The sequence below is a fragment of the Typopeltis vanoorti genome, chromosome 2 (genome assembly GCF_054136105.1).
Source record: "Typopeltis vanoorti isolate ZY-2024b chromosome 2, IOZ_Tvanoo_1.0, whole genome shotgun sequence".
Lineage (NCBI taxonomy): Eukaryota > Metazoa > Arthropoda > Arachnida > Uropygi > Thelyphonidae > Typopeltis > Typopeltis vanoorti.
In genome coordinates, this window is record NC_143550.1 from 125,710,332 (window position 1) to 125,725,037 (window position 14,706).

A 14,706-nucleotide genomic window follows, 5' to 3' on the forward strand; every position below is an offset into this window, starting at 1 on the left:
TAAGCTGATATCCCATCTAATCCAATAGCTGTATTTACATTGAAATTCTGCAATATTCAATTCATCCACCTCTGTTCCCACATAAGTCTGTCACATATGTCATAGCATTAACCTGACTTGTATGATATAAGTTGTTTGAGAATGACCATATTTCTGACGTTGGTCGATTGGTAGAACCTCTGCTACTAATGGCTCAGTTAAGTAAGTTTGAGCGCGGTTAGTAGTTGGAAGGGGGACAATCGTTCGATGCTGTCGGCACACTCTCCCTCGATGAGTCTTTGGACTCCCTGGAGGTGTCAAAAATAATAATAATAATAATAATAATAATAATAATAATAATAAACCACTCTAAGAGGTTTGGGATACAAAGCCATACTGGACAGTTGAGATATCTTGCTCTGACAGATGGTAGAGGTTTTGGTTTGTTGATAGGATATTTCTAATGGGATCCAGATGTCCATGCCTACATGTCAGGATTCTTCTTCTTATGGCTGTCACTTCTAGGTCCCTGAATTCAAAGAATATCTCTTCATCAGAGACATCAAGGAGGTCCAATCTGATATTACAAAGTTTTGTGGAGAATACTGGTATTCTCCAATAGATGTCACATAGAGTAATTTTTCTGATTGCACTACTGTAGCTGCTTCAATAAGGATATCCTGAACAAAGTTCTTTACAGATTTTGGAAATATCCCAATCCTTCTAAACTCTTCTGAATGAAGGATGACATTTTTCCTATTGGACATTCACCTATTGAGTGAAAGATTACAAACAGTTTTTTTTGTTTCTTACTTGGTTTTTTGTGGACGATTTTATGATTTCTATACCTGATTTGGGCTTATTGAGGGCACTTGATAAACAAGATAAATTATTCATTCTCAGAGGGGGTTTGATTCAGTGCAAAGGCTCCCTACCTACCATGGAACCACACATGGGTGCCCACTTTCTGGCAAGGTGTGACAGCTCTCGAGAGTGAAATGCCAGGGCTATCCTAGACACTATACAGGCACTACAGCAAGCCTTGGACCCTGTGCCTGCCTTTGCCTATACTGCCAATTTATTTAAATCATACTGCAGGGTCTCTGTACCATCTTCATTACTTATTGCTCTTTCCAGTTTTTCACCATCAGCAAACAACCACATATTTCTCTTAAATCATTTCTTATATCACTGACTAGTGATATATGGTACACACACACACACACACCACTAGTCACTCACCTTCTTCTGGATTTGGTTACCTCATATAGTATTCTTTGCTATTTATCCATCAGCCACCTTTTATTCATGTTATCTTTACATCTATCTCTATCTGCTCCAGTGTATTAAAAAGAGTTCCATGTGGGATCTTATCACATACCTTTGAAAAGTCCAGCAGTATCATGATGGCTATCCCTTCCTCCAATGCAAGTGTATCACTTTATTATAAAAACTGAGCAGGTTATTAAGACAAGATCTATCATTTCCAGAATCATGCATCATGTCCCCACCCCACCCCATAGAATATCTACCTGTTCCTGGATTTTGCATTTTACCAACTTCTCCAATACATTAACTACCACTTCTAACATATTGATTGGTCTGCTGTTAGAGTGTCCTTCACAGAATGGAACTAATTTGTCTTCTGACCATTAAACAGACTGGTCAGAAGAGCTAAGTCCTCTTGAACATAATACATAAGCTGTTATACCATAGCTATATTTGCATTAAGGTTTTGCAGTTTTTGGAGTTCCTCCAATTCACCTTTGCATTAATTAATGTCTGGCAATGTAATATCTCCATCTGAATGGTACATCATTGCATAATGATCACTCAGCGACTCGAGTATTTCATCTGCTTCTGTTGCTTCCCTACAATCAGTATTCATTAAAGTTATTCTTAAAAGTCATCTTCCTTTTACTTGCAATTTTGCAAAAGAGTTATTCTCAGTTTTCTCTGGACTGCTTGGCTGGCTTCCTTTGCCATATTGGTCATCCTTTTTGCTTCTCTTTATTCAATAAAAGCATCACTAATGAAAAAACAAACTAAGCAGATTAAGGTTCTGATCATGAATTTACTGATCACTTTCTCTTTACATTCTCTCCTCAGCTTTTTTGCAACTCCTGCTCAATGCTGCTAATCCATCTAACTCCTACCTAATTATACTCCTGACACTCAGATATATAGTCTGATTGGCTTTCTTCAAACACTCTCCCTTGATCATATCCCATGCATTGCTTACATCTTTCTCCTCCAGATTTTTATGCCATAGCAATGCTCCAAGATGCTTCTTAGCTTCTCATAATCACTCTGGAATTCCACATATTCCTTCTTAACTGGAAATTCTGCACACCTGGCAACCTCAGGTAAAGACCACATGTTCACTCTCCCTAGCTGGAAGCAAAATATGACTACCTTTTTATTTTATTGCTAATTTTATCTCTAATTAGATAAAAGATTAGAGATTTCAATTGAAAACTGACTGACTTCTGTCCACTTATTCACTGACAGTGTTGCTTATGGCTAAATATGATCATGAACGATATACATACACACACACAGCGTGTCTGAAAAAGAACTCCAGAGTTTCTAACACAAGTATTTTCTATTTGGACCACCATATGATGGTGTTTAGTTCATATTTGTGAAGTGACAATATTCAAGTTGTAGTTCAGATGTTGTCCACCTGATAGCAGCACACCGACAAACCAGATAGCTGTACAGACGTGTCGTGCTGCAGTAATGGCATCGCCACAAGAGAAAGCCCAGTGTGTGTGTGTGTGTCTGTGTTATGGTTCACAGAAACGAAGTTAGTGACAACTGTCCAAAGGAATTTCAGGTGGGAATGCTCCAAGTGGCAAAAGCATCCACATAAGTGACATCAACAGTTCTTGGAAACAGGATGTGTTTTAAAAGGACACAACAGGTAGGGCCTACAACAAGTGCAGAAAACGTGGAATAAATTTGATTGTCTTTCCAGCATAGCCTGAAACATTTGGTTTGTAGTGTGAGTTGTCAATTAAACATTCCTAAAAGCACAGTGCATGACGTTGTTCACAAGAGATTGAAGTGCAGTTTGTTCATCATATCCAGCCTACTGATTGACAACAAAGAGTTCAGTTTGTGACCACCATGTTAGACCTCACTGCTGAACATCACAACTACCTCCAAAGAATTTTATTTTCTGATGAGGCAACATTTCATGTGCATGGAGTTGTGATTCTCCATAATTATTGGGTCTGAGGTCAGAAAATTTGCAAGAACTAGTGGAATTCACATGTAACAGTCCAAAAGTGAATATCTTGTGTGGCATTATGCATGATTGCATTTTTGAGCCATTTTTTTTCCCATGAGAAGACGATTACAAATGTATACCCGGATATGCTAAAGAACTTTGTGTTTCCCCAGACTGAGAATGTGGAAGGCCTCATTTTCCAACAGGACCAACATATTATGCAGCAATTGTGCATACTGTGCTCAACAACCGGTTCCCAGGAAAATCGATAGGCAGAGGAGGTCCTATTGCTTAGCCATAGCGCAGTCCCAATTTAATTCCAATGGATTTCTTCTTTTGGGGCTATGTAAAAGACACTGTGTATCAAAAAAAAAACATCCAGTCCCTTGCCCACTTGCACTACAGAACAACAGCAACCACAGAAGCAATTCCTATGGATATGCTTACCAAGTGTGGTCTGAAGTGGAATTCCATTTTGATATCTGTAGGGATGTAAATGATACACATTTAGTTACACTAAGAGGTAATCAAACTTGTGACATTGTACTTTGATAATATATGCTGCATACATTTCTACTTGCTTCAAAACATCATAAAATAAATTTCAATAAAAACTCCGGAGTTTTTTTTCGGACACTGCGTGTGTGTGTGTATGTACACACACCACACAGCATATAAAAGTAACAGCTTTTTTCTTTCCTTAATAACTACATAAGCCAACTCTTTAAAAAAAAAACACCTCTTATCCATTCCACTCATTTGCCACTCTCTAAGAAAAAGAAATCTAGCCATCACATTCTTATTAACTACACTCATACATTTTCCAGTGCAATCAGTTGTTCTCTACGTTCTTGTCATGTAGTGAAAAAGATCTAAAGCATAAATCCTATAAAACCACTTTAGTGACTCATGTTTCTCTTAACAACTAAATTTTGTAATATCCACAAAACTCTTTAATCTATACTAATAAGGAGCAATTCCACAGACCTGTCAGCAATTTGGATGTCCACTTCTGAATCCTCTTCACACCAAGAAACCCAGGTAATGAAATCTGTGGACAGTAATCTAGATGTGGTCATGTCAAAATCTTGGAGAGAGAGAGAGAATATCCTCCATATCTCAACTTGTGTGTGTGTGTTCTTCAACATCGAAGTAATCCTTTGTGCTCTTTTGTCCTTGAGCTTTAACTCCCTGTCTGCCACCACCCATAAATCCTTATACCCATTAGTTTCCTTTAGTCTAGTTTCATCTATGTAATGCACAGCTTATCATAATTTCATTCCAAAGTACATAACCTTACATTTTGTTACATTAAACTGGCAACCATTATCCTTTAATCATGCTATCAGTCTTTTTAAATCCAGTTCACATCACCAAACAACTGGATATTTTCTTTTAGATCATTTCCTATTATTAATATACAAATTAAATAGCTGCAGCAGCAGCCGAAGTGTAGATCCCTATGGCACACCACTGGTTGTAGATTCTACTCTTCTGTATATAATGCTGATCTCTGAATAACATCCGCCCTCTTATCTGTATCATTAGCTTCATATCCAACCCAATTTATCCTTAAGTAATAGCATGGCATAGACATTTCCTTATCCAACTCAACTGTCATTTTATTATAAAAACTGGGTAAATTATGACAAAACCTTTCAGGTTCCTATATGCCCATTCTTCAATTCTGATTCTTTCTGCAATGCCCTAACCAACCACTCCTTGAGATACTGATTGGTTTAAAATTTGCTATCTCTGTCTTCGAACTTTCTTTATGCAACAGAACTATTTTTGCCTTTTCCCACTGTCTTGGGACCTTACTATAGCTGAGACAAATTAAGCAATCTAATCAGAAGCACTGTCAACTCCCTTGTACATTCTTATAACGTGAGCCAATATATCCCATTAAATTCCATTGTTGTAATGGCATCAAGATATCCTACAATATCCTAAGCATTTTCATTTCATCTATCTTTGTTCTTATACCAGTCCCTGTCACATCTCTCAAAGCAATATCTCTACCTGGATGATGCAATCTCAGTACTAATTACTCAGTAACTGAAAATTCTACTACTTCTTCTTTCACTTCCTTGCCATGTGCATTCATTAAATTTATTCTTCCATAGGCTGCAATTTTCTTTGGGATTTGGCTAATAATTTCCTCTTATAATTTAATTTTATTCCTTACCATGCTGGTTACTCTTCTTGCCAATGTTCTGCACTGCTTGACTGCTGATCACCCTCTCTCTATATCTACCAACACATTATTTTTTTTTTCAGCCTCTTAAGAATGCTGCTCTTAACATTTATGTGCTATCTCATCTGATTTATCCTTAAACCCTTCAGTATATAGCCTGTTACTTCCTAAGTTTGAGATAATGACCTGCTCTGTTAGTTCTAGTTTCATATATGCTCCTTAACTGAAAATTCCAAATTTGACAATCTCTCAGGTGAAGACTACATAATCACTCTCCCCATCTGGAAGCAATATAGCTAACTTGATTACGGATAAATCTTTTGATGTGTTATCATCAGACCCAGCGCTCTCAAACACAGAGATGCTGTGTGTGGTTTCAATTCATTATCTCTTAGTAGCTATATGAATTTAATATAAAATTGTGTTATTTCCTGATGCCAGCTATCCACCTCTTCCTTTACACCTCCTGGCCTATAGCACCAATGGGTCATATATTGCCTTAATGACCTCCCATTCTTGTTCACTAGAATTCTTTTGCTATCATCAAAAACAGACCCTCTCCCAGCCTGTTTTCTTTATCCTTCCTGAAATTGTTATATCCCTTACATTCTATAATCATTTTCCATCAATCTAATCTCACTAATGCTTATAACTTTGGGGACTAGCTAATGTGAAAACGCCTTTCTCTTATTCTGAATACTTCTGGCATTAGTATCGCATTCAAATTTGAGTTGTCAGAGCCACATTCAGCAGTTTTTGATCATCCTCACTTGCCTTAAGGGTTCTGCATATCTGTTTGCCAGCACCTTTCCCTCCCCCCCATAACTCTAGTTCTGATTTTTCACTTTACTCCTTTCTTCTCACATAGAACAGAGCATTGAATAATGCTCTGTTCTATGTGTAATCCATTTGTTATACATCGATTCTTTCAGCCCATCAAACACACTTCATACATGTACAAGCACTGCACACCATTCTTCCTGAACAACCTGTACAATGACTAAATTGCACAATTGTGGCTCTTCTTAATTTGCTGCTATCAGACCATGACTTACAATATATTTCTTACTATTCTTTTTTCACTTCTTCTATTGTTATTATTACCCAAAGACCCAATGGAGTCAAAGACACATATTCCCAGGCAAGACATTCAAATCATTCACAACTCTGAGCGCAAAAAACCTCCTTCTCACTCCCTTGTTTGGGATGAATCCCTCCCCTCCTTATACAGCTTCCAGGGATAATCTCTTGTTCTTCCCTGATCTCCCATCATTTTATCAAACACCTCACTGATCCTATAACAAACCCTTACCAACTTCTACATCTCTATCATATCATATCACCCCTCTTTCTCATATCAGTTAGACTCTGTAAATTGCATCTTCTCAACTTTCCTCATATTCGATAATCTAGAGATCAGAAACCGGCTTTGTCAGTCACCTCTGGACCCTTTTCAGCATCTCATCCTTTAACCAGGTGTCAGTAGTCTATGTGTGGCCTAATCAAAGCCTTATACAATGGAACAAGAATCTCCCTACTTCTACAGTCAGTGTTCTCCACATCATTCCCAGAAGTCTTTGTGTTGTCCTCACAATTTGGGCAATGTGTCCTCTAAATTTTAGATTCTTAACCATTATCACCCCAAGAACTCTTATTTCCTCCACCTCCAACAATATATCCCCCACCAAGCATAAATTCTACATCCCATCTATGTTTCCCAAATCGTAAAGCATTTTGCAACACTCAACTGACATCCCCACTCCTCTGCTCATTCACTCAATCTATTCCAGTCTTCTTTGTAAGGCCATAACATCTGCTCTGCTCCTCACAGTTCGTCCCAACTTGCATCATCTGAAACAACTCAATATCCCAATCCAAATCTTCACTAACATCATTAACATACAGGTTAAACAGCAATAACCCTAAAACAGTCCCCTGAGGCACACCACTAGTGGCTTTCCTCCTCAGGGACATTGCTTTTCCATACGTAACTTGCCGATACCCATCAGATGGCCAGTCTCCGATCTAATGCACTAGTCTGATATCCAATCCCATCCATTCTAGTTTGACTATCAACTTATCATATGGTATTCTATCATAAGCCTTGGCAAAATCTAAGTATGCTACTGTGTATCCATCTCCTTTGTCTAATGAAGCCATGAGCTTATTGTAATTAGTAAGTAGATTACTATCATGATCTCCCTTTAGCAAATCCATGCTTTCATTCAAAGATAACACTATTGTTTTCAACCCAATTCTGGATACTGGTTCTCACCAGCCTCTCCAACACTTTAACCACAACAACTGATAGGCCAATAATTTCATGCTTGAGTTCTGTTGCCTCCCTTATGAAGCATCACAATCTTGCCTTCCTTTCACTCCTTTGGAACTTGACCTAGTGCATGACTCATGTTAAACTAAGAGTTTCTGACTTAATGGAGGCCACATGTTAATAACAAATATATCAAGGTGGATGCCACTACCTGGCATATTCTAGTAACTAGTAATACAGTTCTAGAAAACTTTGATATCATTTCTCATGCTGTACTTGTCAACCTTTCATTCGTACTTTGCCTTCTATATTCTATAAGATCACTAACATTCTTGACCTTTATAACTAGGAAACACAATTTCATCATGGAATCACCATACAATACAATACTCTTATATTAAAATTAAATCTTATTGTCACATTCATAAACTCAACTTATATTGTCAAAATCTCATTGACACACTTCATTTTCACATAACCATTCTGGAATGCATTCCACTCACTTACAAATATATAAAATAAATAAATAAATAAATATACCCACTACCTTGCTTAAACACTTTCAGGGACAACTTTTGTGTTTTTCTTTATTATTTCTGGACCAATCTGGTAAAATCCCCTTATTAATTTAAAAGTCTATCATATCTGGTGAGGATATATTGTTGGAGGTGGAGGAAATAAGAGATCTGGAGGTGATAGTGGATAAGGATCTGAAATTTAGGGGACACATAGCCAAAATTATGAAGACAACACAAAGGCTTCTGGGAATGATGCAGAGGACACTGGCTTATAGAAGTAGGGAGATTCTTGTTCCATTGTATAAGGCTTTGATTAGGCCACACATGGACTATTGTACACATATTTGGTCATCTGGTTTTTGGAAGGATGAAGAGATGTTGGAGAAGGTCCAGAGGTTAGAAACTACCTTAGTCAGTCGCCTCTGGACTTTCTCCAACATCTCTTCATCTTTCAACATCTCGAGTATGAGGAAAGATTGAGAAGATGCAACTTGCAGAGTCTGATGGACAGGAGGAGATATGATAGAGACCTACAAGTTATTAAGGGGTTGTTATAGGATTAATGCTGGAGAGGTTCTACAGAGAACAGTGGGGATCAGGGGTCATCCCTGGAAGCTGTATAAGGAGGGTGTGAGTAGGGGAATGATAGACAGGTTTTTCTCCTGCAGAATTGTGAATGATTGGAATGCCTTGCCTGAGAGTGTGGTGTCTGCAGAGAATTTGAGTGTGTTTAAAGCACGGCATGATGAGCTGTTTGATAAAAGTACCTCCTAGATGAGTCTTTGACTCCATGGGGTCTTGGGTAATAATAATAATAATATCTGTTCTCTAGCTATTCATCAAACTCTTCTCACAACTACCATTTCAGATCCCTGATATTGGCTTAGCATCTCCAGAGATTCATCACCACCATGGAAATCAGGTGAGCAAATTTTGCTTTTTGATGTTGAAAGTTTATTTTTCACTTGGTTAGAGTATAATAAAATTAGTTTAATCCTTTTTCCAAGTGTGAGCAAACAAAGTTCGCACCTGAAAGTATCTTCAGGACTGGGGTAAGGTGGTGCAACACCAGCGCAACTCATTGCAAAGGTGGAGCAAGCTACCAACACTCCTATCTCAGTATTTCCTATAATGCAAAACACATCTCCTTGCGGATATGTCTAATGTTATGCATTAAGGGAAGGGCTACTACCCAGACTAGTTTCGACCTTTATTGAGGTCTCTTCAGTGGGAGCCAGGCAGAAGCATTAGCAGGTCATCTCTACCTATAGGAGTTGCCAAATGGTGTGCCGCCCTTTTTTAATAAATTACTCTGGATTTAGAGAAAGATGTTGAAAGTTTATTTTTCACTTGGTTAGAGTATAATAAAATTAGTTTAATCCTTACCATTTGGCAACTCCTATAGGTAGAGATGACCTGCTAATGCTTCTGCCTGGTATCTCCACTTGGGCCTGGCTCCCACTGAAGAGACCTCAATAAAGGTCGAAACTAGTCTGGGTAGTGGCCCTTCCCTTAATGCATAACATTAGACATATCTGCAAGGAGATGTGTTTTGCATTATAGGAGATACTGAGATAGGAGTGTTGGTAGCTTGCTCCACGGTGTTGCACCACCTTATCCCAGTCCTGAAGATACTTTCAGGCGCAAACTTTGTTTGCTCACCCTTGGAAAAAGGATTAAACTAATTTTATTATAAATTTTGCTTTTGTCTTCTTTGTACTGTAAGATCACTAACATTCTTAATCTTTACAATCAGGAAACATAATTTTGTCATGAAATCGCCATATGATATTGTCCACAATAGTCCAGGCATGGACTAATGTAGCCTTTGTACAATGATTTCCTTCTCTCCATCAGTGTCTTTCTATATCCTTGTTGTGTTCATTGTAGACTTCAGGTCTCTTACAATCGTCAACTTGAGATCCTGCATGTTATCCACTGCATGGAATGTATTCCATTTGAAATCTGAAAATCATCTATGAACATGTCAAGCTTTTTTAATTTAAACCTACGTGTAAAGCAAAAAAATATGATATCAGTTCTGCAACTTGACTTATGTCATCATCGAAATGCAAAATCCTAATAGCAAACCAATGGAAGACACATTCTGGAAAACAAGTCTGTTCTGTATAATCACCTTTCATTAGTATATTTCCGAATTTCTGCTACCAAACAGCAGTTTCCCACTAAATGAAAACTTCATTTTCTTTGAAGAGAATTCGTGGATGATGAGAATTTCTTTTGCAGAGCCCTATGGTTTTTAACCGCAAAACAGAAAATGTATGAGGAGACAGAAGAGATGAACAAAACAGACAGTAGCAGTGCATTGACATTGAAACCTCCTCTGTCCAAGATTGTTAATTGCCATGTACAGTCAGTAATCTTGCATTTTTTTTTATTCTTTTTGAATTATCCTCCCCATTCCTCTCCAAGAAGTTTCAGAATCTATAGCAAACTGATGCTACATGAGTAATATGAAAGACTCTACACTTAGTTTGAGAAAAACACTGCACATTAAATAAGCAATCATCATCATCAACAAAATGATTAATATTTAATAATTTCAAGTGGCTCAACACTAAAAAACTAGAAAACTGACTCAATATTTTTAATGTCATTAAAATTTTATGACAGGCCTTCTTACCAATATAAATATTCCCCTCAGTATTTAACATCTGAAGGATACCTTGAGACTCTCCATAGTGCTGAGGAATGCCATCTAATTCCATACTACCATGACGTCCAGTTCTGCAACAGAAAATAAATAAATGAAATGGTACTATCCTATCCTAATTTACACTCACGCGTAGACCTACACTTTTACTGTGTATTCGGAACCAAAATCCTACAGAATAGGTTGGTTACTCCTTATTCTTGGATGTGGCCTATGTCTGTAGAAATGTGTGTACAGTGCTAGTTTGCTTGTTCTGGGGGACAAAAAACCCAAGTTTCTGGGTGGAAAAACCCCCTACCCCCATATGAGTTAGTTCTTCCAGAATATGTTATATTCCAAATGTAAATGGATAAGTATTTTAATACCGACTAGTTTCACCAAACGTAAGCCACTGGCATCGTCAGGGTACAAGCACTGAGGTTAAAACATATCACAAAATAGGTCTGAACTGTAAATTCTAAAAATTATAGTTACAAACTAAAATAGCATTGAACGTGAATAATACACATATTGTGTGTACATGATTTACTTGTTGTTGCTAAGGGACATTCTATAGTTAGCATTAAAGTTCATTTCTTGGGTGTTCAGAGATCTAATTAGGGTTTTCCATATCTCTGGAAGTATTAAACCTTGATTCCTGTTAAGGTTATCTGTAGTACGTGCGACTGTGGCTGCTTCTTTCAACATTCGAGAGTGGTAGTCTTCTTCTATGTAAGGGGTACAACTTTTGTCCCACTCAATGATGTGGTTTGTTATGGAGAAATGTGATGACAGGCCTGATATGTCTTGTCTGTTGTTTTTAACATAACCAATGTGTTCCTTCTGTCTAATCTTGAGGCTTCTCGAAGTCTGGCCGATGTAACTTGAACCATACAAGCATGGGATATTATAGACTCCGGCATACTTATAGAAAGGATGGGTACCTTTTGGAGATTGTAGTAGTTTACGAATTGTTTCTATAGGTTTGACTGTCACTCTTATTTTGTGTGGTTTGAGGAGATTAGCGAGCTTGTTTGAGATACTGCTCACATACGGAATGGCAATTATTGTAATATATTGAGTGTCTTCTCTTTATGGTGGCTCAGAGAAAAGGATTTTGTTGTAGCCATTCATAGTTTTATGATTTTCGTGGGTAGCCATTCAAGGCGAAGTTAATAGATATCAATGTTAATTCATCTTGGAGGTCCTTTTCATCTGTTGTAATGCAGACAGCTCTTTTCTTTAGTATGTGTACTATGCTGAGTTTGTGAGAAATGTGGTGTGAGGAGCTGAAATGTAGATATGTCCTGTATTCGTAGGTTTTCTGTAGACTGATAGGTTCATAAAGGCCATTAATTTGCTTCTTAATTAAGATGTCTAAGAACGCTAGTTTGTCTTTTTCAAATTCTAGAGTAAATTTAATAGAATGGTGAAAGGAGTTGATTTTATTGAGAAAATCAATTAGGTCATCTTTGTTGTGGTTCCATACAATGAAGATATCATCTACATATCTCCACCAAATTATTGGTTTAGGATTTATTTGAGATAGAATTTTAATTTCGAGATATATGAACAGCAGTTAGCTAATGAAGCCAAAAAGAATCCTAGGGAGTTCTTTCGATATGTAGCCATCAAAAGAAAGAATGATTATGGAAGGATGACATTGATTGGAGGAAATGGTATAAAGACAGCTATTGCAGAATGTGTGGTGGAGATACTTAATGAGCAATTCATAAAGATCTTTCAACCTTGTGAATGTGACTTCGTGGAGAGATTGAGAGCAGTTGATGATGGGGAGGAGAGACTGACTGTAAGTGAGCAAGAGGTGTTTGGGGAGTTGAGTAAACTAGATGTAAATAAGGCTGTGGGACTTGATAATATATCACTGCGTATTCTGAAGGAATGTGCCAGAGAGTTGACACCTGCCTTGACATATTTTTTTAATATGAATCTTGCACTTGGTCAAGTTCCTAAAGAGTGGAAGGAGGGCAAGATTGTGCCACTTCGTTAAGGAGGTGATCGAACTCAAGCATCAAACTATAGGCCTATCTCTGTGTCAGGTGTTGTGGTTAAGTTGTTGGAGAAGCATGTGAGAACTAGGATTCAGAATTGGGTTGACAATAATGGTATAATCTTTGATGGACAGCATGGATTTGCTAAAGGGAGGTCATGTTTTAGTAATCTACTTACTTATTACAATAAAACGACTGCTTTCTTGGACAGAGGAGAAGGATACACAGTAATATACTTGGATTTCACAAAGGCTTTTGATAGAGTACCTCATAATAAGTTGACAGTCAAACTAAAGCAGATAGGGTTGGATATTAGACTAGTGCATTGAATTGGAGACTGGCTATCTGATAGGTATCAACAAGTTGTGTATGGGGGTGCGATATCCAGGAAAAGGAAAGTCACTAGTGGAGTGCCTCAGGGGTCTGTTTTAGGGCCATTACTATTTAACTTGTATATTAATATATCGGCAAAGATTTGGATGGAGATATTTGTTTGCAGATGATGCAAAGTTGGGACAAACCATAAAGAGTAGTGAGGATGTTGTGGCCTTGCAAGAAGACTTGAATAAATTGAGTGATTGGGCAAGCAAATGGGGATGTGACTTCAATGTTGCAAAATGTAAGGTTTTAAAATTTGGAAAACAAAGATGGGATGCAGAATTTATGCTTGGTGAGAATATATTGTTGGAGATAGAGGAAATAAGAGATCTGGGGGTGATAGTGGATAAGGATCTAAAATTTAGGGGACACATCGCTAAAATTGTGAAGACAACACAAAGACTTCTGGGAATGATGCAGAGGACACTGACGTGTAGAAGTAGGGAAATTCTTGTTCCATTGTATAAGGCTTTGATTAGGCCACCCATGGACTACTGTGCCCTGGGTTTTCAGAAGGATGAAGAGATGTTGGAAAGGGTCCAAAGGCGACTGACTAAGGTAGTTTCTGACCTCTGGAATGTTGAGTATGAGAAAAGATTGAGAAGATGTAATTTGCAAAGTCTGGTGGACAGGAGGAAGAGGGAAGATATGATAGAGACCTACAAGTTGGTAAGGGGTTGTTATAATATCAATGGTGGAGAAGTTCTACAGAGAATAGTGGGAGATCAGGGGAGAACCAGAGGTCATCCCTGGAAAGGGGAGTGAGAGGCAGGTTTTTTTCGTGCAGAGTTGTGAATGATTGGAACGCCTTGCCTGAGAGTGTGGTGTCTGCAAGGAGTGTGTTTAAGACACTGTATGATGAGATGTGTGTGTGATAAAAGGACATTCCAGATGAGTCTGACTCCATGAGGTCTTGGGAAATAATAATAAGTACTATCAACACTTACATGGCTAACACATGCACAGAAAATATAGAATTTATTACAAACTCTGATATAATTCATCCAATGTTACATGGATGAATTTCATCAGTGGGAGAAGAGGAGATCAGTTAACTACATTCAGAACATGAATCACAAGATATGAGTCATGTAGCGTGTGCTTACTAGTTCTTGTCATCTTGGGCAAAACTGAGCTGAGAGTAGAATGCACTAATTAGTACATTCTACTGCACTAATTTCAAAAAGAACAAGCTGGACAGTTTCTGTAACTAAAATTAATTAAATAACCTAATCAATATTATATATATATATATATATATATATATATATATTTATTATGAGCAGTTAATGATAACCACTTCTCAGAACTCTGAAGCTAGTATAATTCAGAATGGTTAAGGTTTGAAAATTTCTGAGTTTCACATTTTTCAAGGAACAAAGGATGAAGTTTGACTCTGCTGGAAGGATGAATCTTGGTCTGGTTCCAAACATCTGTGCCTAGTGTAAATGTTGTGTGATGT

At 37.6% G+C, this 14,706-nt stretch overlaps 1 protein-coding gene across 6 annotated transcripts in view; it reads right to left on the minus strand.

Annotated features, from left to right (window-relative positions):
* Window positions 1-14,706, minus strand: part of LOC150109418 (basement membrane-specific heparan sulfate proteoglycan core protein-like) — a 1,783,738-nt gene that overhangs the window by 25,289 nt on the left and 1,743,743 nt on the right. For all 6 annotated transcript variants that reach the window (XM_090413063.1, XM_090413041.1, XM_090413033.1 and 3 more), the window contains one exon: window positions 10,846-10,949. In XM_090413063.1, coding sequence (XP_090269189.1) covers window positions 10,846-10,949 — 104 coding nt within the window. The remainder of the gene's footprint in view (window positions 1-10,845; window positions 10,950-14,706) is intronic.